The following is a 27,822-nucleotide window of genomic DNA, read 5'->3' on the forward strand; positions in this document are numbered from 1 at the left end:
TTTTAAATGAATGCAGCTATATCTTTTAGTTGGCAACGTAGTTTGAAAAAGATATGTCTTTTCTCCTTCAAACAAATTTCATTCAAAAACAATTTCATGCAAATCGTATGACAAATTAAAAAGTTATGCGCATTTATGTTTCAACAGGTTTAGTTCTCGTGTTACAGTTGTTATAAAATTATCCTTTCTTGGCCAATAGCCAATTATTTGAGCTTACGGAATTGGAAGTAGTCACATGATGACAGATCTAGCGAACCCTCCCCGATATCATCTTTTACCTGCGATGCAGTGAGCTTTGGGCGGAATTCCACACCTAGCCTGATATCCAATATCCAATTGGAGTAGCTTTCAGAGCTGGCTCTGACGTCTTCAACTTCTGCCCGCCACACAAAACGTCTGAAGGATCAATCTAGTAACCGGCGCGATACCGCGAATTGATTGGCACGATGTTGCAATCGTGACGTCTAGTGTCTAGCTATGGTTCCTTAGCGGATCCAACCGGGCTTCTCCGTCCGCTCGGCACCCCACGACACGCGAGTCTAGACAGTGACTCTACAGACCAACAGACCCTTTCGAGGCTTGGTTCGCACGGCAGTAGCTGATACAAATTAAAGATGGTCTAGCCAAGAATCTCTGGTCTCTAACTGGGTTTTCACCAAGGTTGCACGACGTTTCACGGTCGTGCAATGTCAACTGGTCCGGGATGTACTCCGGGAAGACCACCCTTACCTTAACCTTCCTTAGTAAACACGAAACACCTACACATCGGAGGTTTGCTACCAATTTTCTCTCACGCCACCTCCCCCCCATTGTGCGTTTGTCTGTGTCTTTCGCTGTGTGTGTGCGTTTCCTTGCTTCAGTCTGTCGAAGTGTGTGTAGAACGGTCAGTTTGAGTGCGCAGAGTAAGGGTATTCCACTATCGTCCACGGTTTCTCCGGTCTCCCGTTCCGTCTACTGCCCCGTGGGCGCCCGCAGTCCCCACCGATGCACTAATGTTCTCCGTGTCAGTTCCTGCACCGAAGCACCTCACCCTGGAGCGGCAGCTGAACAAGAGCGTGCTGATCGGCTGGTCGCTGCCGGACTCGCCGATGTGCCAGCAGATCGAGAGCTACCACGTCTACGTCGACGGTGTGCTGAAGGTGACGGTGAAGGCGACCGAGCGCACCCGAGCGCTGGTGGAGGGTGTAGACTCCAACCGAGTACGTAGACTTTGAACCGTGAAGACCCCAACCGAGTTGTCCTTTACCTTGACCTTCCCCTTTGCAGCCACATAGGATTAGTGTGCGTAGCGTGACCCAGCACAGGCGAACGTCGCGCGATGCCGCCTGCACAATGATCATCGGCCGGGACACGGCGCACCTTGGGCCGTCGGCGGTGCGGGCGACGAACATCACCTGCTCGAGTGCGGTCATCTCGTGGCTGCCCGCCAACTCGAACCACCAGCACGTGGTCTGCGTGAACAACGTCGAGGTCCGAACCGTCAAGCCCGGCGTCTACCGCCACACGATAACCGGTGAGTGCGACGGCCACGGCCACCAACCGACCATACCCATCACTGACCATGCCCCCTCTTGCAGGACTAGCACCAAGCACACAGTACCGTGTGACGGTTCGAGCCAAGCACCTGCGGGCCACCGGACAGCAGCAAGCCCCGCCGGCTGGGCCACCGCCGGAGGAAGCGCCCGGAGCGTACACGGACTTCCGCACGCTAGCCAAAGGACTGCCAGATCCACCACAGGTAACGGTCCCCTACGAGAGCTTACCCCGCTCTCGTGAGGCCACCCGAATCCCGTTGCATTGACCACTGGATATTGTTCCATTCTCTCTCGCACCCTCGTTCCTGCCCTGCCCCGACCTTACACGTTCGGCTCAGGAGATTCAAGTCGAAGCAGGACCACAGGACGGAACGCTGCTCGTCACCTGGCAGCCGGTGACGCGCCCGCCCTCGTCCGGACCGGTCACCGGGTACGCGGTGTACGCCGACGGGAAGAAGGTCACGGACGTGGACTCGCCGACCGGGGACCACGCCCTGATAGACATCGGCAAGCTGGTCGGGCTGAACCCGCGGGCCGTCACGGTGCGGACCAAGTCGCGCGACTCGCAATCGGCGGACAGCACACCGACGATGATACCAAGTAAATATTTGCCACCCACGTTTGCCCACTACCCCCGCCGGCGTCCGCACGAGCAACCCGCGCGGCCCCAGGACAACGGTTCCGCCGGGTTCGCTCGTTCGGTCCGGGCTCGTTTCGGCTTTAGTTTTCCTTCTATTTTGTTGGTGTGCGTGAATGGAATGTGTGTTGCTTGCTCCCGGTAGAGTAACGTACACGGTTCGTAGTTCGTAGAGCACCCACCACGCGACGCGCCTGTCGCCCCTGCCCGGGACGGATCTAGGATCCGGGAACTCGTGCAATCAAACAGTCTTTCTCGAGCTCTCTCTCTCCCGCTCGGTGTCCCTTACACGGAGCAACGCAAACGCGGGCCGGGGAGCGGGTCCGAGGATGGTTGCTTCACGTTTCCCACCGGCATCCCCACAGCATCCTCGCAGTTGGTCCCTCCCATCACTCCTTTTACATTGTAAAAATTCTGTTTTCATTCGTTCGTTCACATTTCCTTCCGGCTCGACTCCGGCACTCCTGAAAGTATCCGTTTTGAGTTGAATTGTAAATACCGTTGTAGCACACTGTTTTGTTTGTTACTATCTGTGTTCAGCCGTTCCTTCGGTTCGTGATCGTAAATACAGAGCACATTCCGTGTGACTCAGTCCTTGCCAAAGGCTTCGGTAAGCTCTGCCCTAGTTTGTGTCAGTTGGAGTTGGAGAAATGGAGAGCAATGTTTGAAATGTGTGACGGGCACAATTATCGACTACACAACGCGCGTACGAAGGCCTCCGAGAGCCGCGCCGCCGTTAAAAAGAAACGCTTCGAACTCTTCAAAAACGCTGTCTTGTGTGCGAAAGCCGACTCCACGCACGACTACATTGCTAGTTGACCGGGCGAACACCAAAACAGCCGCCGTACCCAAAGACAAATGAATTCGCGAGCTGACGTCATCTGACTTCAGGATCCACGCGCGTCATGCGAAAGCGTCAAAACACAGCTTTGCGTAGTCGGCGGTTCCGCGACTATCTGTCCCCAGACTCGCGATCTCGCACCCTCTCTCTCTCTCTCTCACTCACTCTGCACCACGCCACCATTTGACTATCCCTAGCTCTCTCTCTAACTCTGTCCCTTGTTAGTGTCTGTGTGCGTGTGTTTGTCTATCGCTCCATCTTTACGTGTAACCGTGCATATTAATCACTGCACACACTGGCGGCTCCCGGCGTATCGCTCGATGTTCGTTTCATTAGTCGCCGAGTCGCCGAGTTAGACTGAATAGCGGAGCACTTGGTGTTGGTTTTCAGTGTTCTTCACCACGGCCACGGAACCCACCGAAGGTACTTCTATTGACCGGCGCCCGTCTATTGCACCACCGTGACTACTGTGATAGTGTCTACTGTGCGTGTTTGTTGAAAAGTTTGCCGCGACCGAACAATGTCGCCGTCAATGTTTCTGCTTCCAACGCTGGTGCCCTCTGAGTCATCGGAACGAAAGCGAATGTTGTTGTTGTGTCCATATTGTGTCGTCCAGACGCGCTTGGCGATGATGATAACGATTGGCTGGTGACGTATAAGTAGGTGATTCTCGATATACAGGGTGTCCAAACAAGCGTTCATTTTTTCATTTGGTTATAAAAAAAACGGCTGAATATTTTTCGATGCCTAAACATTTATTTGAAAGATCAAAATCAAAAGCACATTTCATTGAAGCTCATTTCCACCTCGGTTGCTTTGTTAATAAGTAGTATTTTGGTTCGGAAAATCCACATATCGTGCAAGAGAAGCCAATGCATCCACAATGAGCCAAATGAAAAAAAACCAAATTAAAACCAAATGAAAAAGTACACGCTAATTTGCTCACCCTGTATAAGTGGGTGATTCTCGGTTTGCATTTTTTCAAATTAGTAAACGTTACCCATCGAGCTGGATGTGAGTCACACCAAACTGTCATTCAGTTATCGAAAGCCTTCAATCCTTTCATCGAGTAAGTCCGTCCGAGTGGTGGGCACAAAAAATGGAAGCATTCACGTCGACTGCTCCGGCTGTTCGGTCGGCAAACTTTTCACATTTCACTCCGCACTGTGCCTAAAGTGTCCACGAAACTATCCACGCAAAACACGCTCCAAGTAGAAAGTAATGGACCCGATGACGCGTGATCGATGTAATGTCTGTACATACGATGTGCGCAACGAACAACAAACTTTAATTTACAGAATTCGTACGTTTGTTTGTTTCTTTCTTTCTTTCTTTCTTTTTTCGACTATTTGTTTACTTTCTCTACCCTGTCCGCCCCTGTCCGTTCCCTGTCCGTCCCTCGGCGCGGTTTTCCTGCGAAACCGACGTGACTCCAATCCTGAATCCTGTCCTCGCCTGGCGCCTGCCTTATCGACCGCTTGCCTGCATATCCCTCCAACGCTTCCAAACCCCGAACCGAATCGAATCGACCACCAATGTCGTAATGATTGACGTTCATCCGTGTGTCATCTCGCCAAACGCCCAACCGCCCAACCGCGCCTACCAAATGCCGTGCTAACCAACAACAAATCAACTACCGCCGCCACCACAACACCCACCCACAAAACCCGAACCCATGAAACAAAATGAACCACACCCACCATACCATACCAAAACCCGTGCACCAAAATCTACCCTACCTCCCCGCTCCACTTGCGCGCGTGTGTGCGATGCTTTTTTCCAAACTTACAAATTATTGGCTTCGGATACCCTGAACCAAATACTGAAAATGGACTAAACTATTCATCATCATCACTGCATCAACAACATCAACAACAACAACCACCTCCCTTACTATCGACACCACCACAACATCATCAACAACAACAACAACAACAACAACAACAACAACAACAACAACAACAACAACAACATCATCAACAATCGCAACACAATCAAGACCAAGTGCGTGCCGCCGCTAGGAACCGGAACCCGGCGGGCGCGATGCAACCACAGCCCGGCGGCGGCGGTCACATGCGCAACCAGCAGCGGATGATGAACAACCAGGGGATGGGCGGCATGAACAGCCAGATGCAGCAGATGAACCCGAACCAGGTCATCGATCACGACGAGAACCTGAGCGACAAGGAGATCTACCCGGGATCGATCCACCAGCAGGTAAGTGTAGGCGAAGGCGATACCGTTACTGCGCGGGGGGGTGAGGTTTGGGGAGGGTTCCCTAGCGCACAGGATGTGTGTCCGCCAGCACCCGTCGATGCCCAAAAACCAATGAAACGTATCAAGCTAAGCGGTTCAAGTTCACAAACCGGTTCGGTGTGACCTGTGAAGCTCTCATGGGTTCCGGGAGTGTGTTTCGGTGGTCCAGGTCCGAAGTTGTCCATCACAGCAGCAACATGAACTGAACAGAACATCACCATCAGACAACCAATACTCACCTTTCCCTCGCAATACCGCGTAACACACAGGAACGATCGCAGCGCGATTCGAATAGCAGCAGCATTCCGGCGATCGAAATCACGAAAGATGCGGCCGGCGACACTTACGTTAGCGACGATAGCGAATACCAAGATGGCGCCAGCAGTGGCGGCGGCAGTAGCCGGCGCCGCAGTGGCTCCCAGTCGCATGGGCCACCGCAGCAGCAACAGGTTAGAGCACAAACTACGCTGTCTCTTCTACCACCACTGTGTCTACACTACGCCTACAGTAACTTTGTATTTCACTCTGTACCTCTCTCTCTCTCTCACTATCTCTGTCTGTTTCTCCATCTTCTTTCTCTGTTCTGTAACTGTTTCAATCGCTCTCCCTCCATCTCTCTCCCATTGTGAAAATTTGCCTTAAGCCTTTCGTGCTCAAGGAAAGCTCATGACTTCCTTAGACTGTTCCACTACACTTGGTAGTGACAGCAACGAAGCATTGTCCAATGTCTAATTGCGCTTTCTCTCTGTATTATGCGCACCGTCAAGATAACGTTGAAAAGTACTACGCCCCACAACCGTGACTATATAGTGATTAAGGTAATACGCATCTCTTGAAACTAGAAATTCCCATTAAATTGATATAGCTCTCGATTACAATCATATTGCTAGTCACAACACATTTCGCCCAGAAAGCGTATGTCGGAGAACACAGCTAAGTTCTCTAAACTTCGAGATCGTCGATCTCGATCGTTTGCCGTAGACCAAGATATTGGGCTGATTTTTTAACCTTTGAAGCACCTGTGATATCTGACCATAGTAGCTCGCCCAGGTTTGGCCTATACTACTCTGTCCAGCTCAATTTCTTCTACCTTCATCTTTGTGCCCCGCTGCGTAATCGTTTTTCCAACCAAGTCCCAACTGTTTCTATGTTCTCTACCACCTTCCGAAGAGTGTCCCCATTAGTGTCCAGGGCATCTGTACATACGATATGCCCAGATGGTGGATTCTGCTCAGCCATTCCACATCCATGGTCCATACTGTCCCACCAGTCACGTCCGAGGTTACGTTCAGTGTCCAGACGAACCACCCAGTAGCTCCACTCCCGGTCTTTAATCTGGTTGAATTTACACAGTCACCGCAGAGAGCATTTGCAATGGTTGACGCTAACGCATGGCCTAACGAGTAGTTTGCGAAGACCTCCTCCAGACACACTGTAAGGCTGTCACCGGCAGCGGCCACCACCCGAATTCCCGTAGTAGATGTTGAGATTTACACCTTTGCAGCTCCACACATTGAGTACGTTGCATCCTTCGCTGATTCGCACGACACATCGGCAGCTCATCGCACACCCTCGGTCTCGGTCTTCGGCCTCGGCCACGGTAGTCGCTCTGCGCTCTTCATCTTCCGTTCACTGTAACTAGCATCGCTGTACAGACTAGCGGCTGGCCCTTGGCCCGCGTTTTGTGTAAATAGCGTCCGCGTGCGTACTTGGCAGCCACCGCAGCACCTCCAGGCAGAAGTCTGGCGAGTCGACGAGCACACAGGGCCCCTCTTTCGTCCTCACTACAACCCCCTTTTGTAAATGCATCGAATCTTCCATTTGGGGCACCACCGGTCACCACTCGGTCGTGTGGTGTCCCCGCTTTTTGTACCATTCGGTTCGGTTCACTTTAGTTTGCTCAGTTTGCGCCAGTTTTGCGTTGGCCTCACGGTCAGCCGGTGTGGATTGGTGTGCGTGTGTTGTGTCTGTATTGCTTGGCAGCAGTCGATGTTGTGGGTCGAGTCGCTCAGCTTTTATGAGTATGAGAAGTTGCCAGCCACGGCGACACCTAGACTGCGACACTGCGTTCGTAGCACCGTTCGTTGTACCGAAAGTGTAACGAAACAATTGGTTTTTGTGCTCTCTTTCATTCATTCACACCGCCGCGGGCCGGTGCACAGGGTTACCGCAATCAGAACATGACGGGCAATCCGACCGGACGCCAGCAGAACCCACAAGGACCAAACCAGCAGTACGGCTATGGGCCGAACCCGGGCCAATCGCAACAGGGAATGGGAGGCCAGCAGGCGCCCCTGCAGCAGGGCGGCATGAACCGCAACCCGAACCAACAGCGGCCCGGCATGAATCCGAACCAACCGATGCCCTTGCAGAGCCAGCAACAGCAGCAGCACCAGCACCAGCACCAACAGCAGCAGCAGCAGCAACGGATGGCTCAGGGCGGAGTCGGTCCGGGGCAGCAGATGACGCCACAAAACATGCAGGCGTATCCGCCGCATCTGATCGGCGCGTCCAAGAAGCCGCGCTACTTTCTCGCCCTGTTCGACTACGACCCGGCCACCATGAGCCCCAACCCGGACGCCTGCGAGGAGGAGCTACCGTTCAACGAGGGCGACACCATCAAGGTAAGTTCAGTCGCCGAAGCAATCGCGTCCGTTGCCGCCACTAACCGCAAAACGGGTATTCTTCAACAGGTGTACGGCGAGAAGGACCCGGACGGGTTCTACTGGGGCGAGCTGCGAGGCCGCCGGGGGTTCGTGCCGCACAACATGGTCCAGGAGATTGAGGACGGGGCGCAGGGCGGAGTGGGGCCGTCGGTGCGGGGTATCAGCCGCGATCGCTGGGGTGACATCTACGCCAACATGCCCGTGAAGCGCATGATTGCGCTGTACGACTACGATCCGCAGGAGCTGAGTCCGAACGTGGACGCCGAGGTGAGGCCCTAGACTAGCACGTAGCGCTCCTGTAGCCCATTGTCCCGTACCTACCTCGTAAGTCGTAAGCTCATTCCTCATCACACCCACGGCAAACACCAGGCACTACCAGGTGGTAGTAGACACCTTCGTGGCGTCCGACACACACCGAGTCCAACTCGCTACATCAACACACAGACTAAGTACTAACCACTAACGCTCGCCAACTAGCCGTCGTCGGCGGGCTGTCGAATGACCGCCGTTTCCACAGCGCGCCACTCTACTGCTATTCCTACTTTCGGTAGGCCAGTCCCAAGTGAGCCCAAGTCCAAACGGTCGACGAACCGCCGATCGGTTGGCAAGTAGGGAGTTTCTTAGCAGAAGCAAAGGGAACACAGTCTACACTCCCGGCTCCCACTTGCGTTCTTTCTGGCGTCCTTTTGCGTTCGTGCGTTGTGAACTTTGTTCCATTTTCTGCCGCATGCTGCATGCTTTTAGACCTTTATTGCCATTTCAACCACCATATAAACTAGAGCACATATAGTTCACTGGTCTGGTCACATAGTGGGGAACACCTAGCGTTCACAGATCCCCGATTTAGCGTAGCCTTAGCGGTCCCACCTGTTCCACCCGCACTCTCGTCTGTGTGTTCAAAGTCCAGACACCTTCGGGGTTCAGCCAACCAAGAGCGGGTCACCAGCCCAAGCAAAAATGCGCCCGCGAGCGCTACAAAATGACGCAAAATTTTCCAGTGCTTTCCGAAACACGCACCGCGCGCGGCCACACACACACACAGGCCCCACAGTAAGGCCCGGAACATCCGGAACATCCGGAACGCCCGTCGCGCCAACAGCCGCACAGACCAATCAGAACGCAATCATCCCGTAGTGGCATTCGTAATTGACTTATGTGGCTCTACCCCAATCTCTTTCCGCCTCCCGCCCCCACTGCAGGTGGAATTAAGTTTCCAAACCGGCGCCGTCATACTCGTGTATGGCGACATGGACGAGGACGGGTTCTACATGGGCGAGCTGGACGGTGTGCGCGGTCTGGTGCCGTCGAACTTCCTCACGGAGGCGCCGGACCAGTACAGCCAGCAGGGCCCGGCCGGTAACAACCTCGCCCAGCGCACGCTCAACAACAGCAACAACCGCGGCCGAGGGATCGGACCGGGGGCCCGCGGGCCCCCGCCGCCACCGCGGGACGCCATGATGGGTGGCGGCATGGGTGGTATGAGCCAGCGGGGTCCGCAACGCAAAGGTATGTCCGCTAGCTAGTTTCCGGTTTGGTTTCCGTTCCGTTTACTTTCCTAATCGTCACCCGTCACTTCGGTAGCGACTTCTTTGCCTTGTCTTTCGTTCCCTTCCGTTCCGTTCTCCACCTTCGGTATCCAGCTCCCCGCGTTTTCCACCTTTCTCGTTTTCATCAACATGAACTACCTCTTTTCAGTACTATGCTACACTACTACTATTACTACTACTACCACCTCTACTACTATTACTATTTCTGCTAATACAACTACTTTCTTCCGAATTTCACTCTTTTTCGCTCTATCAAACTCTTTTTTCTCCTCCTTCTCGTCTGTCCGACTTTTTCGAATGTTTTATGGGTTTTATGTCTAACTTTTTTGTTTTCCTCTTCCATTTTGATACCTTGCATCGCTCACGTTTTCATTCAATTCGGTTCCTGGTCGGTTTGATTATTCAGTTTCAGTAACCGAGCTTTCTTCATTTCTATTCGTTTTTTCGATCTTCTGCCCATATTCTACAATTCACTTCCTCATTTTACATGTGTGCTTCAGTTAATTTCAACTTGTTCCCCATTTTCTTGGTCCTCGCCTTCGCGAGTTCGAGGCTTTCAGTTAACCATCTGGTGGTGTGTGCCTTTGTGCCTCATTTACTATCGACCGCGGGTACATACATACATATCCTGAAAAGCTCAATCTGTGACTCATAGTTCCACCTTCATCACTAGTGTTTCCCGGTCGCTAGTGTGTCACGTTCTTCATCGCCAACATATTTTTTCACCTTCTTCCATGCGGTTTGAGCCGCGGCCTCGATGCTAGAGACATCTGATGATGATGATTTTTGTGCCCAATCTAACGCATCTCATCTTCATCGCGAATACCGTGAACGGTCGGTGAAGGAGAACGAAAATCGTTTTAAGGAAAATATCACAAGAAACACTGAACATTTCCAGACTTTTGCGAACCCATTAGCACAAAACAGAGGTCGAGAAGCGATTATTGAAGTAAAATCCCAATCATTATTACAAAACAATCGGTAGAGTAATCAATCGGTATTAGACTTATTGTCTTAATGTTATGTATCCCCGAATTCCGGCTTTTGTACTTTTATTTCCATCGTTTGTGTGTCACTACGTAAGCGTCTTTTGAGTTTCTACATTTTTGTTATTTTTTCCCTCTTTTGATTCCATATTTGTTAACATTTAGAGCACTTTACAAATAACTACTTTTCTTTCTGAACATACAAACACAACAGTACCGTATCGTATCAAACAAAGCAAAGCTAGTTTCCGAAGCCACGCTTTTGCTTTTACGGTTTGGAAACGGGCTCGAGCCCAATTGTGTTTGGTAGGCCATCCCATGAGCCAACTCTTTGCCCGTCGCTGCGCTTCTACGTTGCGGATTGGTTGTGCCGATCAGATCGGATTCAACCCCGAGAGCGGGTCCTGTCTAGTTTTAAGCTCCAAGCGATCGCCACACACTCCATAACACTCCAAAACAACAAAATAGGCTTACTTTTCTGCTCCACCACACACGCACACACACTGCCACTGGCCGTTGCTTGATTTGCTTCGTTATGTTTTCGCTTCTCAGCTGTGTTCTGCCATTTTCCATCATAATACATCATCACTACATAAATGCGTACCTTTGCCCGATGAGTTTGCCTTCACGCATAACGGGTGTGCTCTCAAACGTTGCTCAAGAAGTAAACGATGGACCAAGTGAATGGCACTGTTCCTGGAATGCTTCGATAAGCCGGTGCCGACCCGATAAGAACTAATCCTTTGGTAATTGATTAGCCAGCTCCATCAGTCGAATCATGTTGCAATCAGCGACTGATCCTTCGCCCAATCCTATGTTTTGATGTAAAACTTAACCCGGTTGCCCTATTGCGGGCCAAGACCGCTCGCGCGGATGTGATGCTGGAGAAAGCAGAAGAAAAGTAAGCCCCGATTGGTATTTTGAATCTCTATCCCCTAACACAACATAACCTGGAGCGGCGCTTCACGTCCAGTAAGAAGAGTGAACGGAACAAACAAAAAGCTTTAAATGTTCAGTGTACGCACCATTCGCTAAGTAATCCCCATTCTCTGTATGTACTTCCATACTTCTAAGCAATCAGAACCATCCACTACTGCTCCACTCTGATGGGCTATTCCGTTTTCAATTCAGCTGATTTGATTTTCTCACGTTAGCTCTAACCAAAGCCTAGGTGTCAAATCCCCCATTGCCCCTCCGGAACGGAGCGGTTTCAGTAACCACACTTAGTTCCATATCGTATCGTTCATAATCGCTGTCGCCTTTACGTACCGTTCTAGGAACTCCCCATTTTCCACACGATTCGCGATTTCGTTTACGAATGTTCCGACACGAAGCAGTTTCGTTTGAGTTTAATTTCTTTTCTTCTTCAAGCTGCATAACATCCCGCTGTTTTCCACGGAGTTTTCCGACGGATCCTTTCTCTATGCGCGGTTTTTCTTGTGTGTTTGTGTGTGTACCGAGTTTCGAGACACCGTTTTCGGTTTTCTTCCTTCCTTCTTTCTTATAGACAATATGTGTGCATTGTTTCCTATCTTTTTCCTATTCTCTACATTTGAATCTTTACTCAAACCTCTAGTCTTAACTTTCCAAACTCAGTCGGTTTGAACGACGTCCTGGCACGGGCCCCGGAACTGTGCGGATGGGCGTAGCGTAGTGATTAAGTTTCAAACGATGACAATATTCGGCGAAAGCGCATCCTGCGGGCCACTTGCCAGGGCGGAGGTTGAAACCGACACGGTTTTGTTTCGTTATGAACTTTCTCTGCTCTGCTGTGATAAATGTTAAGTCTTTATGTTGTTTGTTGCTAGATGCTCGCCCTTCTTCCCCTACACTGTTAGACAACACGGGCCACCCTGCCCCCGATCACCAAACGCAGGTAACTACTCGAGAGTGAAGAACCAAGAAGCGAAGTTATTGAAACGTTAGCACAAAAATAACCAAAAACGATGCTGCAATAATACCAGCCAGCCACACAAACGAAAGAGAACATTCTCGCTACGAGTGCGCAGAGCGAAGGCAGCGAGCGACTTGTGGTGGGCTCGAACCGAAAGCTTACGTAAAATCCGGCGACGCGAAAAAAAAAACGAAACGGATTCGGCAGAAAACCAACGTCCAATTTTGAATTTCGACCACTGCAAAGCTGCGATCAAACATAAGCACTTAGCAGCACAAAGCTCGACCGATCAATATAGCACCAGCAAAACACTAGCTCACGAAAGCCACAGCCAAAAGAAGAAAACAAAACAGAACACGGAAACGAAATTCATTATTAGTCGATTGTTTTTCAAGGCACTCGTTCCGTTTTTTTTTACTAACGCAAACCGTAACCCGCAACAAAACAAGCGCTGCTCATGACTCTGACCAAACAAAAACCCACCCATCCAGCCCGCCAAGAAAATAATCCACGTGTCAAACCCCGTACATAACACCGTTGTCCACAACCACAAGCACAGCAAAACCAACGCAAACCCCACATCAACGAAGAACTCGACACTACAAACGCTCCAAGCTCAGTCAGTCAACACTGTTAGCCAAACTATAGCTTGGTGCTTGATCCGGGTCCAAAGCACGTCCCAAGGGGAAACATATCTTTGGCTCCATCTAAATGGCATTACAAACTGCCACCAGTGCAGTACTCAGACATTTTTGGTTATGCAAACTTCCTTCCTTCTGTTGGTTCCGTTTTCTGTTTTAGTTTTATTGACACCTACTATTGTTGTTATGAGTTGTGTTGTTGCTATCATTTAACATCTGTGATTGATTGGGTTAGTACGCAAACGTATTTTGGCAACTTGACGCGCAGCTTCCGATCTGTGTTGCTATTTTACATGCTTTCGTATTTGTCAACTATCATCTCAAGCCTTTTTTCCGTCGGTGTTCCTTTTTAGATTTTAGCTTTGCACTGTTTCTTTCCTGGGCAGAGTTTCCCTTTGTTGAAGTACCGTTAATGGGCCCCATTGACACTTGCGAGAGATGAAAGTAGAAAGTTTACTCTTCACGTGTTACTATTTTTCATCTATCTGTTTAAAAGTAGGTTCATTTTTCGGTTTTTGTTTTTTCTTCTCTCTCGTTTCTGCTTGAACTTTCAAATGATTTCAATGTTCTCGTTCGTGTGGCATCAAATTCAAACGCTCTCTTAATGTCTCTGTCCTATTACACCGCTTTGCGCTCATTTTCACCGTTTTTGTCGCTCTGTAATACGGTTCAGTTGACCCTTCATTTTGCCTCTCGCAATGGAGGTGCAAAATATGGAGGCCCCCCCCCCAGGGCTATGTTAACGTTACTCGTTTCTTAACTAAATGTACCACCGTTAGTAGTTCGGCTGCATACCGATTTTTATTGTCCTAACCATGATTTACTCTAGTAGATATTGTACTTTCTCATACGGTTGAGTGTTTTTTCTTCAATTGAACAGAATACGGTTTACAGTCGTTTTAGTTTGATTACTCTAATCCTAGAAAATACCCTACAAACACTTGTTCAAAAGGACACCTTCCCATTGTCATTCTAGAAATTGTTCTAGATTTGCGGTGACATTAACATTTCTTTTTGGTGTGTTTTCAATATGAGTTCGGATATTTTTCTCTTTTCCCATGATTGGAATATTTAAGTCAAATTGTCGACTATAGCTTAGTATTTGGTTTGGGTTTTGCTTTTGTTGCTGTGCGCATTGCGAATGTTCCGCGTCGTAAAGTCACGTACTGTCACGGGCTGCAATGGTTCCCCTATACCCTTTTTTATCATTCCAATTGTTCTTCTATTTTGGTGAAAGTACATAACTACAGTTTGATTTTATCATTTGTCGATTAAACTTTTGTCAAACATTCTAAACAGCTTTTTGTGCTACGGAATATGTTCATTCTGACTATTGCGTCGCATCGTGCTCTAGTGCTGGTCTGGATTGTGTTCTTTCGTCGTTCCAATGTTTTTGTATTTCTTTCTCATATGCTTTCTGTCTTCTTTTATAGTTTTGTTCAATTTCATTTAAGCCATAACCGATACTAGTGCCAAACATACACTTGCCGGTAAATATTCCTGCATTTCCAGTAACATGCTAACAGCCGAAACACGCAGAAAGTATCAAGAACGGCAAGCAATACTCCATTTACTTTTCCATTCTCGCCACTACCCACTAAGATGAGGTTGCGTTTTGCAGCATATCAAAGTTTGCTCGAAACGTTCCAAGTTGTGCCCGCAATGCGTAGCGAAGGATCAAACACAATGCAGTGCAAATTCGAAAACAGAGCGAACACAACACGACAAAATTAGACCCGAATCGGAGCTAGTGCTGCGACCGGAGTACACACCGCAATTGGTACCATGGGCGCAGGGATGTCTATGTGCTGGTAGAACCGTGAACATATTCTGTCCAATCTGATTGTGTGTCTTCCTCTTTCTGTCAACTTGCCTGTCCTCTTTTTGTCTCGCTATCCGTCTGGCTGTCTGTGCGTCTGCCTTTCTATCCGTTTTCTGTCTGCCTGGCTCTAGCTGCCTGTTCGTGCGTCCGTGTACTAGCATACCTAACCTACGCCACTCTACGCCTCTGACACTCTACTCTGGCCCCCTCCACCCACTCAGACAGCTTTAGAAGCGCCTACACAAGCATCCGTTTCCTTTGTTCGTTAGCGTTACCGGTGGGAAGGCATTTTCTTACCACTCCAGCCCAAGGGTGGAGTCCTTGGCCGAATACATTCAACCATGCTCTCTAAATACACGCGCCCTAGTGGAAAATAATCAACATCTTCACAGCATTGAAATGCTTGAGCTGTCGGCAGCCGAAGGTGAAGAAAAGGAGACTTTTTAAATTATCGTACTACGTGTTTCTAGTTGCATTTGCCTTCTATTTTCACTTGCCACAATGACCTTCTAACTTTCACAAAGCAGCTGCCCTCTGAACGCGGCTGTGTGCTACCCCCCCGGGGGGCGTAAGATGGCCAGGGCTTTGACGACACGTTTCCTACTCTAGATCCTTGTCTCACCTGTTGCCGTAACCCGATTGAGTGTGCGAATGGATGTAAGTGTGTGTGCGTGTATCGTGTGTCTATGTCGTTGTCTAGCTATCGATGTATTCCCGTGTCACACATGTTCCACTTTCCTATTTCTATTTCTTTCCGATACACTCCCGTGTTCTCGAACCCGTGTCAGTTCAGCCGATCTCACACACCACCACAAATGGACGTTAATGTATAGTTGATTGTAAAGTCGGTAGTTCCGTAGTAGTTTGCCACTCCCGTACTATACGATGCACACCCTAGTCCAAACCCGAAAAGAAACATAGTCGTACCCAAGCTAACCGTGAGTCTTGTCCTGTTCAAGAACCACCTAAATCCTTAGGCTTTCATAGAAACTAAGCTCCGGTCCAGTAAAGTGAAAGCTGGCGTTTGATTGTACGTTGAAAAACATAAAACGAAAAATAACCTCCCTGGGGCACGCTGGCGCTGGCTACCAAATGCAAGAAACCCCGAGGCAAATGGGCAGCCGCTCCTGCCGTTCTGTCAGTAAACTGTCCGATTTATCAACGCGCGGTTCGCCTGATGGCGAACGGGCGACAAACCATTAGCAACAAATGGCGATGTGCGGCCATGTTTTTACGACATTTCCGTTTCCTTGGACGATTCCTTGCCCCCACGGGCCACGTCACTCGGCAGACGTGGCGGAGTGTAATGATCGCCCTTTTTTGTTTTTTCTGGTTCCTTTTCGGCTGCCCGCGGCTGCTGTGAGTCATGTGTCAGAATTTTTCCAATGCCTCCGGGCGTATCTTTTCGGTGCGCACTCACGCGCAAGCTGATCACTGGCGGAAGGTGAGCATTTATTTCCGATCCCACTCCCGTCCAATTCATCACTATTCGTCATGCTGTCATCTGTATCAACAGGACCTATATCATCCCCCAACGCCATCGTGAGTGTCGGCAACCGGCACCGGCACCGGCCGGACGACATTATATCCGTTAGGGCATCTTTCTCGTTATCATCGCCTTTCGCCGCGTGCGCAACATGAACCTTGGCGCACGGGAGGGCGGTTCACATCAATTTTTATTGGCTATTGTCTTGGCCGTAGTATATCTTGGCCTATCGCTCCCGTAAAGTATCCTGACATCCCGCACGTCGTCAGGATACTATTAACTGATCGAGCCCGGAAACAGGACTCTCGCCGCCAGGAGGCTGGACCGAAATCAATGTGACGCGCCTCGTACCGTTTGGCTGATGTGGAGTCGTTTCGGAGTCGTGCCTCCCATCGTTGCTGGCGTAATGGATTCCACTGGGCTGGATGCCCTTGGTCGGGAAGGTTGACCCGAAATAGGTTTATCAATCAGGTTCTTCTTCTTCTTCTTCTTTGGCGCTACAACCGCTGAGCAGTCTTGGCCTGCACCAGAGACAATGTTAATCTCTGGTGCTCTCTCTAACATTTCATTTTTACGGGCGGGATTGTTAGCCCCGCGCCAACCCCCCTATCACGCCGGTATCGGAAATCGAAACCATGGCCGGTTGAGTGACAACCGATCCCGGGATTCGAAACCCAGGCCAGCTGCGTGACAGCGAAGAGCACTACCGACTGCTCTATCAGCGGGTTACGCTTTGAATCAATCAGGTTACGCTTTGAAAAGTGTTTACTAGAATACGCCATGCTCTGATTAGAAGAACACATTGTTGACCTTGTGAAACTGTGGGGTTCGAATCCTGTGGCCTCCCGTCTTGATGTGCGATAAACACGGAGGAGATTAAATTCTGCTCCCACCGGTGAAGCTGCTGTTAAAATTCGCCTCCGTCACCGGTGTAACGTTAATTAAAGCGGACATAGTATCAACTCCGCTTGATAGCCGTAGCCTCCGCGGGCGGGCAACATTTTAAAACGGTTTCAGTTCGCGGTGACCCTCGTGGGACACCACAAATCATGCTGAGTGCACTGCAGCACCGTAGATAAGCACCGCGCACATTGCAGCACACTGTTGCTGATCGTTAAAATGCGTTCGAGGGCCGAGGGCAGCGTTTTTGTCTTCAACTGCGCCACTACGACAGCAGCACCGCGCTCATCGACCTACTAACGCAGTAGCATAATCAGCCGTACAAAAAAGCCATCAACACATTAATGCCGTCCTATAGCAACTACTCGCTGGCAACATTCACTCGAGAATTTTCTCGTAAATCTTCTTTCCGACCTGAAGGCTGCAGACTTTAGGTCATACAAACCAGTGCTCTAGTGTTACCTTCTCGTTACATTGGCCTTATGTTAAATAGATCACTATTGTTTTCATTCCTCGTTAGATTAGGTTTGTTTTGCATGTTTACTTTGTTGCTTTAACTCAACGTTTTTTCCTGTTTCGTTTGTTCCTATTTTCTTTCAAACTTTACATTGTATACTGTGTAATCGATTGATTAGATTTTGGTAGCATATCTCTCTCTCTCTCTCTCTCACGAGAATAAGTAACTGTCAGTCTGAACAGTGATTCTTCTTAGAGTGGTGCTTTTAGAGCCCGAATTTAGTCTTCCATTTAGTAGCAAAACATGTACGCTTCTGTTTGTGAGACTCTCGAATACTTTACAGTCGCAATGTGTATCACACTCTCTCTGTCTCCACTCCGCTCTCCCTCTGTCTCTCTCGCTCTCTCTCTCTCTCTCTCCTTTTTCTCTCTCTTAAGTATAACACCTTTTGTGTACTATCTTTCGAGTATTTGTGTACGTGACAACATATAACAAAATTCCCAAAAACAAACAATAACCACCATAAACACGCAAGGCAGTTCCACAACAGTGTTCTAGCGAGAACGACTAACACACTTGCATACAGGTCCCAAACTATTCAGCGTATAAATCTATCGAAAACTGATAACTGCAACCCAAGGACCCACCGGGTGCCAGCACGAGCAGACTTTACAACACTCTGCAAGAATGTCCAGAAGCTTCTTTGCTATTTTCCTTAAAACCTGATCGTTTTGTTTTTTGTGCGTCGACTTGTGAAGCGAAATCCAGGTCCTTGGTCGTCCAGTCGTCACAAAGCGGCACCTTGATGACTCTACCTGCTATCCTCCGGCGTTAGACGAGCGAAGCAGGCACTACTTACCCATCCTGCGTTTTGTATCTTGAGTTTAATTGTCCCCCTTCAGCGCTCAAGCTACAGGCCCGGCCCGCCGAACGAACGTACACCGGATGCACCGCTCGAGTGCAGTTGGAAAAGTTTTAGATTGAATTTTCATGCAAATGAACCGCGTTACCGTTCTGCGCCCTCGGTCCTTGCCCACCCAGTAGAGATACTACAGTACTTTCGTGCGCTTTTCTTTTACTGCTCAATCTCCCACGGTCTCGAAATGGCTCGCTCTGCGAACGCAGAGCCCGACCGAACAAACCATCGGCACGATACAAATATGCGATTCGATTTACGGGATGTGAATGGAATTCGTAATGACAATCAAGTAAGGTACCTGTTTTACTGGTTTTGATTCTGGTTCCGTGTTCCGTGCTTTTCGCTATTTATTAGTGCTCCACACTGAGCGTTAGATGAGAGTAGCAATTTGCCAAGCAGATCTATGCCTATGCCCCAGATTTTGTTCGGGCGTTATACAAGAGCTGGTCAGTCTTTAGCCGACCTCGTTGGACTTGCAGTTACTTTTGCCAGGAACGTTGACTTTCAGGTGACGTTTTTGGACTGTGTCTTATTTTTTCCTAGTTCGTATTAGGCTGTCGCAACACCAACGTGCCCTTAGTGTATTAGATGTAAGTCGACAGAATTTTTTTCGAAGACTGTCATCACTTTAGGTGTTGTTTCTATCGACAGTTATGAAATCGATTATCAACTGACGACTAAAGTGCTGAATCGAAGTGGATCATTTTTGAGAGTTATCAAACAAACTATACATTTCTTTTGTGAAGTTCAATATTTATGTAGTAGCTCGTTAGTTTGTTCATTCGTTTTACCGTCCATTGTTGGTTTACTTGTTCGAACCGCTCTGTCTTTGACTGCTTTTACTGAACGCCACGCACCGTCTTACTTCTTCGACGTGATCGTATCGACCAGCGGCAATCGCCGTTTTTTTGTCGTGCCGTGCCGTTCAGTTGCGTCTTTGCGTTTGGTGTTTATAATCTTTAGCAAATTTGGTTACATTACCGTCTAGTTCTGTTTCTCTTACTCACTTTCCCTCACTCTTTCCCTCTCTCTCTCGGTCTTTCTCTGTTCTGTCTCGACCACTTCTACCTACTTCTACTCAACTTTTGTGTTCTCTGTTTTTATGTCTGTTTCTTGCAATCTTTCTCACCACTCTACATAGACAGCTATCTATAACACTCTTGTACTGGTTCAAATTATCCTCAAGTTTCGTTGTTTCATTTTCGCGTTCCACAAACATTGATTTGAGCAGCTTTTTGGCGTTTGTTTCCGATGCCTTCGGGTATCTGCTTTCGTTCGTCCAATTCAGCGACCTAAAGCCGGAAAAGAGATGCCGGAACCGAAAATCATCCGTTCGTTTGGTCAAACACTTTTGACAGCAGTTTGGCTTTACCGCCCATTGCACAATATTTTTCGCGTTTGTTTCATTGTTCCACTAGCGACAGTTTAGCTTTTCCGTTGTCGACTCCGACAGGGGCGAGATTTTTTTAATAAACAACGTTCTCGTTCATATTGTTTCTTTGGTTTTTCGCTCACTTTCTTTCACTTGTCCAACATTCGATGGCCCGATAATGGGCGGTTTGGGCTGTTCCGCTGTTTCTGATTGTTCTTGGTTACTTAGTTTCGTTTGGTAGCAACAGTTGCCACTTCTAGTGTTGGTTTCAAGTAGACACGAGAGGCAGTTCTCGTTTCGGGTAGCTATCGTTACCGCGCTATCGTTTCTTAGTTTTTCTTTACGAACCAACCTCCCACTCTCAATAGCAACCGTCAGGTATGGGAATGTTGCCTCTTACCGGGCCACCCTTGCTGATCGACACCGATCACAAGGTAGGCTCCATGTTGAAGGAACACCGAAGGATGGTCACCGTTGCGTCGCGTGTGACGTGAACTACATTGTTGACACACCAACACCCCCAAAGCCACACACACACACATACACACAGACACACCGACACGGTTTGTGTATGTCTCGACATGTCCGTTTATTTTCTCTCTCTGTCTCTCTCTCCTGTGGTGGGCTGGTGGGCTTTTGTGGGGAGCCTCTATAGCAGTAGCTTGCTTTTCGATACACTGACCCAGCATACTAACGAGTGCGGTTTTCTAGGGGATGTCGGGGATAGGCGGGATGATCGGTCAAGGGATAGGGATCGGTGGTAATGTCGGCGGCATGTCCGGCATGCAGCAGCAGCAACAGACGCCCATGCAGCAGCAGCAGATGCAAACGCCCATGCAGCAGCAACAGCAGCAGATGCGTAACAATCAGCAGCAACAGCAACCGATGATGCAACAGTCCCACCAGCAACCGATGATGCAGCAGCAGCAACAGCAGCCACCGCCCGTCACGACCGCTGCCTCCTCCGGGGGCGTCTTTTCCACCGCCACCAACCTGCTGTCCGGGGCGGCCGGTGCCGCCACCGGTGGCCTCTTCGGCAAAAAGCCCGCCCCGCCGCAGCAGCAACAGCAGCAACAGCAGCAGCCCATGCAGCAACAGTCGTCCGGCCCGTTCGGCGGGTTCGGCATGGGCGGCGGCGGCCAGCAGCAGCAACAGCAGCAACAGCAGCAGCAGCAGCAGCCCATGCAGCAGCAACCCGGCGGCCAGCCGGGCCAGCAGCAACAGCAACAGCAGCCCGGCGGTCCCAATATTATGGGCAAAATCCAGGAGATGGCCGCACCAGGCGGTGACATCCTGTCCAAGGGCAAGGAGCTAATATTTATGAAATTCGGTCTCGGCGGTAAATAACCCCAGGCGTTTGATTATGATTATCGTTATGGTTCTTATCGTTGTGGCAGCGGTCAGCGGACGACCACCACCATTATCCGTTGCACCGTTCAGTGGCTTCAGTAGGGCGGGCGGGTGGATCCCTCCCAGGGGAACGGGTTTCGGCCCCTGTACTCCCAGCAAAAAAAAACTTAGAAAACGATAAACCGGAAACCACGAACACGAAAAAAACACACAACAACACAGTCGGCCCAGGGGGCGGACAGGTCCCAGTCACTATCTCGTTGTCAGCTTTAAGCCAGTTATTCCGCGCACGATCACGCACCGCACGATAGTAGGGTGCCAGGGCGTTGCAGGCGATTGGGTGAAGGGTTTCTCTATCTTTTTTGCTTCCGGTCGGGGATCCTGGACCGGAAGTCAGGCGTAGACGGCCTGTGTACAGGAGCAACGCTGTATCGAGCTGTATCTTGCTTTTCGCAACCACGCGCATCCAAACACACAAACCCAACAAACACTCTATTCCACAGTTCTAAGTCGATCTCTCTCTCTCTCTCTCTCAGTATAAGACACACCACTCAGTCCACTAGTGAAATCGGCAAGCAGGCAGTTAGGCAACAACTAGAAAATTCTAACTTTATGATTCTGTAGCTAGCGAGAAAAATGAACTAAAAAGCGCAACCCAACACACAGACACGTAAACAGCGGGGATGTTCTTTTTTTCTCTCTCAGTGGCCCTAGGATGGGAACCAAAGGATAGTATTGAGCAATCGCTGCTAATTATTACATGAAACCACTACACAGACTCACACACACACACCTACCAGTGTTGCAGGATGACGCTCTATTCGTTATCGTTTTCAAAAGCCCCGGAAAGTGGAGGCCCGACTGTCTCAGAACCTATGGCGCGGGCTTTGTATATATTAATATAAATATATATGAAAAGAAGAAAAAACAGTTATTCTATTACCGGCCATTTATCGGCCACCGACGCTTCACGCCGGCGTTTTTCACGTTGAAATTTATCGGTCAAGCTTGCGCTAGAGGAGACCTTGGCAAAGGATTGCGTCTTGCGTTGTTTTGAGTTTTTGGAAAACTTTACATTCCCCACTGCGTTCGCGGTGAAGAGTACGCACGGTTACGCACAGAGAAAACCTTCCGGAACGGGGAGCTAAACACTAGGAGCTAACGGGGCGAAGAGGAAGAGGAGATCAAAAACAGGTCGATGTTGTGTTAACTAACTGTTTGTGTTAATGTTTAAATGTTTGCCCGCGGTTTCGCCTTCGAATCGCCCTCCCGGGCGGCCGCCATTTTTCTTTTCCCGTGTCCCACTTCCGGCCCGTTTCAAAGTTGGCGGTGGTGTTGCGCCGTGAGCGCCGAACTCTGTCCATTTTCGCTGGCACATGCTGTCCCGTTGTTGTTGAGACAGACCGACGTGAGTCAAACATTCTTTCGATACATGTGCAACGTGACCATTCCATTCGTGTAACTTCCTACTTCCGCTTACTGTAAAGTGCTTTCATGGGTGTTCGCGGGCTCGGCCGGGAGGACAGGGGGACAGTGCTACAATCAGGGCCAGTGATTAAGGTGTAAATGCAACTATACTTACGGCAGTGGTAGCTAATCGTTAAACTAAACAAGGCATGTTTTCTCGTCAGCAAACTAGTCCATCTGTTATTCTCTAGCTAAACACAGAAAAAAGACCCACGGGACACGGGCCCGGGAACCGCAGTCCGCAGTCCTTACGCCGCTGGCTCGTGCGGCAGAGAAGTCAAACATTGACAGAAAGGAAAACACGAACGAACCGGAACACGGACGTTGGCTCGGCTCCAGACCAGATATCTAATGAAACGTTGTTGCGTGTTGTGTTGCAGTTGCGGAAGCGTGAAATTAACAAAACGACGGAAAATAAAACAAGAGAAACGTAAATTAGTCATACCATTACACAGTAGTCGGTCAGTAGTGGAGCTGCGCGTAATGTAAGTTATCGAACGGAAACGGTGTACGAAGCAAACTAGGTGCAAATTGAGTAGCAAAACGTGAGTTGATTTGAAAGTTACAAACGGAAGCAAACTAGGAAGGTCGCAACAGAAGAAGCGTTAGATCGCAGAACACAAGAGAAAGAGAACGGAAAATAAGAAAGAGAAACGAGAGTTAAAGGAAGGACGAGATAAGTAAGTAAAAAAGCATACAAATCTTAAGTAAATGAAACGGTGATATTTACATTTAGAGCGAATCGTTACCCATATCATTCAGTCCCTTCGCTAACACACACACAGTCACATTCCGCAAACGATCGCATACATACACAGCATTGCACCGAGGCAGCGAGAGGAGATGGGAAAAATCATACCATTGTGACCATATCGTGCTAAATGGTGACTTCAATAGAGGTGTCTCAGCGACATTCGGAAGGTCCACCAGATTCGCTAAATACGGACAAAATAAATGTGGAGCTACTGCAAATTGTATTCCGTGCAAATGGGGACGAAATTGGGGCAAAAAGTCGAATAGCCGGAGGAAACACTAAAACCATAAATCAAACTGTTGCGCCGTATTCACGTCATGCTTCTTTAAGTGCTGTTTCACGAAATGTCTAGTAAAACAAACAAATAAAAAGCGGAAGAGTAACGCGTTAAGTCAACCGAGAGGGTTAGTAAGTTAAAGGTTAAATTACATTAATAAAGCGACGAGGGTTAGAGGAAATTTCTCGGTCACCGGCTAGAAAGGTGAACGAGAAATGGGAAGATTATGGCACAGAACTCGTCAATCAAATCGCAAAGTAGTTTAGTGTTATGGGCAGATACAAACAAACAAACAAAAATAAAAGGCAACATAAAAAATCTATCAAAAACGAACAGCCGAGGGCGAAGAATGTTGAATGAAATAGTAATACATATGTTAATAAAAGACACAACCAGGACTATGCGTAGTGCCACATCCAGTGGAGGAACAGACACACACACACACAAACACACACACATACACATACACACACACACTACACGAGAAGGTAGGAAGCAGAAAGGCATAATTGTAAGCGCGTCTTTAGCACAATACCATACTAAAAATACAAGAAAAATGTTCGCCATATCGCGTCAGCGCCTCTAGGAGAAACAAACCAAAATGGCATAAGCAAGATGAAGACAACACTAGCGTGAAGCGATGCGATGGAGCCGCAAGCAGCAGGAAAACAACAAAAAAAAACAAAAGATACAAACGTCGATGCATTGTGCAAATATCTCTACCACACATACCTTTATCGCTATCAGATAACTGCAAATAAAAGAGAAAAAGCAAAGGAAAAAATATACATAATTGCAATTGAAAGCATATTGAATGTGGCGAGGCAAGTTGTGTTCATGGTGCGATGTCCATTGCCGCATGTGGAGTGTGAAAGAAACTGGCTGAAGATAGCGAGTCTGCAGATGGCATTTTGCGGCACGATCCACTCGCGTCTGTGATCTCGCGTTTGCGGCGTTTGCCAAATTTAGCGAAGGAACCGTTGTTGTTGTTTGAAAGCCACTCGCGCGTAGGGTAACTGCTAAGTGCTTACGATTGCGTTACGTTTCTCGTTCCGATCTTAACGGCTCCTTAACTTCTTATCCGATTCTCTTGGCCTTGTGAAGCTCAATTGATGATTTGGAAACTTTTTGGACATGCATACGAAGAACCCAACCAATAGGTGTTTCGGCCGAATGTGCCGCCCAAAGAAAGCCGGTCTCTGTCTCTCACTCTTTCTCTCTCTCTTATGCTCTCAAACACTCTCTCTTTCTTGTTTGAAGTTGTTGTCTCGTTATCCCAGAAGAATAGTTTGAAAAGATAAACCAAGACACACGCGATGGGCGAACGAAACCGGAAATCAAAGTGAAGCATCCCAAAACTGTACAGTAACAATATGTTTGCTTTAAAAATACCAAAAACGAAACGTTACATCCGGCGTTCTGTCATGGCCCCTCTTCCGAGCAACTCAAACTTGGTGATTGACAAAAATCATATCTGACACAACATTGGCCAAAAGTCCCCCGGTGAGCGAAAGAAACTGGGAAGCGCCGGAACGGGTCGGAGCGAATGGCCAACGGAGAAACATTATTGAAAACATCACAGAAATAGAAAGGACTGGAAAACAAAACTTGTTAAGCAGGAAAAGCAACCTACGACCGCTAGCAGTCCCGTGTTGGGTAGGATAGAATTGTAAATAATGAACCTATTGACTGCGCAGAACGCTAGAATTTGAGCTAGAAAGTCACCCCAAGAAAATGACCCCCACACGGACAGAAATTGTTACACGAACGAACACGGAACACGAAACGATTCCCAACATTGAAAACTATCCCAACTATGGCTAACACTACTACTATTCCTATGATGGCTTCTGCATTACCGCAATTTTGATCACACCAACAACAATGACATCGACACACACACACACACACACACACAGCAACAACACGCGAACAACAGAAACGCCGGCAAATACGTAGCCCAGGGTTCGGGACGGATGTACATTGTAGCCGATTCGATCCGATGATGGTAGAAGACGGGAACGAACTGAAATCTCTCCTAAATCGAGCACCGGCAAGCGACGAACCCTGGAGAACACTTCGAGGCGAGGAGACCATGACTAATGTACAGAGAGTGGTGAGTCACAGCAAAGACGCGCGAATCATCGCGGTTTCCCGGAAAACGGCCAACGGGCGAACAGAAAATATGTCAAACAACACAAAAGGAGTGGAAACGAACCAGAAAAATAGTGGCAAACGGCGAACGGTGGCGGGGAGGGCGGTGTAGCACGTGGAGAAAAGGAATCGACCACAAATGTTTACCCACCATTATTAAATTGAACATATTTACAAGTAAACTATTGCGAACTTCATTAAGCTAATAATAATGAATCACTAGGTAAACCAGGACAAGCGGAAACAGGACAGTACAGGAGCCAGCAGCCGCACGGGACACTAAACTAGCGAGGGCAAGGGGAACTAGTGCACAGGAACACAAGATAGCCGGGAGATAAAGCAGCACACACACACACACAGAGGTGTGATGCTCGATTTTCGGACCTGGCTAAGCCTGGTTATCACACCACAGTCCAACACCGTTTTGTTTCACCCCCGGCCAGCGAGAACAGGGGCATTTGGGCACCGAACACACTAGTGACACTTCACAATAAACCCTCCACACGCAACCCTTCTACGCCCTGTGTAGCGCTAATGGTACGGCACACCATCAGTCCAGAAGTCCGATACGCAAATGGCGTGGAAGTATACACAATATATATAGTATAGTTAAAGGGGTTTGATTTCCACAGCTAGAGGGAGCACTAAAAACACAATCGACCGACGCGTGGTGGACGCGGTGCAAAGTTTAAGACAGTTTGAGGAGATATGTTTGAACTTTCCAGTACACGTCTCGCGTCGTAGGCCTCCAAATCTACAAAACAAAATGACAAATAAAATGCACACACACTCGGACCGATGCACCGATCGGAAGTGGATTGTTCGCGATCGGTGGAACCGGTGGCATCTGGGTGACTATAATGTTGACACCGTGAAACTATCGAAAAGAAGGTGCTTGAGATTTGCTTCCGAACCGCGCTTCATCCACAAATCAGTGAAAATAAAAGCACACAACAAAACGTACGATCGATCGATCGTACATGGTTGCAAAATCGATCTACAAATCATCACGCCACACACACTGATCCATAAGCAACACTAACAGACACACACCGAACGGAACAAAGCCACTCTTTGTTGAAAGAATACAATGAAGGCTTTCGGTAGGAGACGAAAGAAAGTAGATGCCTTTGCTTCGATTGCCTCTATTTCCAACCTAATTTCAATGACTTCGGCAAAATTCCACTCGTAAGTACTCGTAGAATGATCCTTTCCGCTAACCTAGCTTCCGATCGGGTGCCCAAATGGTGTGACCCTTTCACAGCAACAGCCCGTCCCTGCAGGACTAGGACGGAGCGATCAATTGGCTGTCCCTTCCGAAGCTCAGCATTCCCTTCGATTTGCTTTCAAACCGCGCACGAGGATGCTAAAGTTTTACTAATTTCCCTTTTCTTCATTTTCTATACCCAACCTCAATCGTATAAACATCAACAAACACACAACCAAGGAATGACAATCGCGCTGATCGTTTTACTACCGTTTACAGTCCATTTTCAAACTCCCCCCCGTGTTTTAGGACCGAACGATTGCAGATTGGCATAAGATGGCCGAGGCCACCAGAAACACGCTCATTCAACCTCACCACACACGTTCACGCCACAGCAACTACAGCTACAACAACAACACTACAACAGAACACGGCAGACACGCACCAACCCACACACAACCGCAATGTCCGTAACCAATAGGGAACACCAACCCCTCACTCACGACGAGCATAGAAGGAATAGATCGCAGAGGGGGGTACCTTTACCACACTACTTTAGTCCTTTTCCAAACCTTTTCCGATTTGTATCGCGAGTATACAAAAGGGCTTTGCTTAATCCTAGCTCGTAAACGGGGGTTTTCACATTCAAAAGGA

General features: G+C 48.7%; 1 protein-coding gene across 1 annotated transcript in view; it reads left to right on the plus strand.

Annotated features, from left to right (window-relative positions):
- Window positions 1–24,573, plus strand: part of LOC128274093 (uncharacterized) — a 59,136-nt gene extending 34,563 nt beyond the window's left edge. The window contains exons 10-21 of the mRNA XM_053012179.1: window positions 1,009–1,199; window positions 1,267–1,513; window positions 1,578–1,738; window positions 1,874–2,135; window positions 4,812–4,871; window positions 4,995–5,230; window positions 5,539–5,718; window positions 7,432–7,893; window positions 7,963–8,202; window positions 9,135–9,441; window positions 12,277–12,344; window positions 20,671–24,573. Coding sequence (XP_052868139.1) covers window positions 1,009–1,199; window positions 1,267–1,513; window positions 1,578–1,738; window positions 1,874–2,135; window positions 4,812–4,871; window positions 4,995–5,230; window positions 5,539–5,718; window positions 7,432–7,893; window positions 7,963–8,202; window positions 9,135–9,441; window positions 12,277–12,344; window positions 20,671–21,306 — 3,050 coding nt within the window. The 3' untranslated portion in view covers window positions 21,307–24,573. The remainder of the gene's footprint in view (window positions 1–1,008; window positions 1,200–1,266; window positions 1,514–1,577; window positions 1,739–1,873; window positions 2,136–4,811; window positions 4,872–4,994; window positions 5,231–5,538; window positions 5,719–7,431; window positions 7,894–7,962; window positions 8,203–9,134; window positions 9,442–12,276; window positions 12,345–20,670) is intronic.
- The last annotated feature ends 3,249 nt before the right edge of the window (window positions 24,574–27,822 follow it).

Source organism: Anopheles cruzii, chromosome 3 (genome assembly GCF_943734635.1).
Source record: "Anopheles cruzii chromosome 3, idAnoCruzAS_RS32_06, whole genome shotgun sequence".
NCBI lineage: Eukaryota > Metazoa > Arthropoda > Insecta > Diptera > Culicidae > Anopheles > Anopheles cruzii.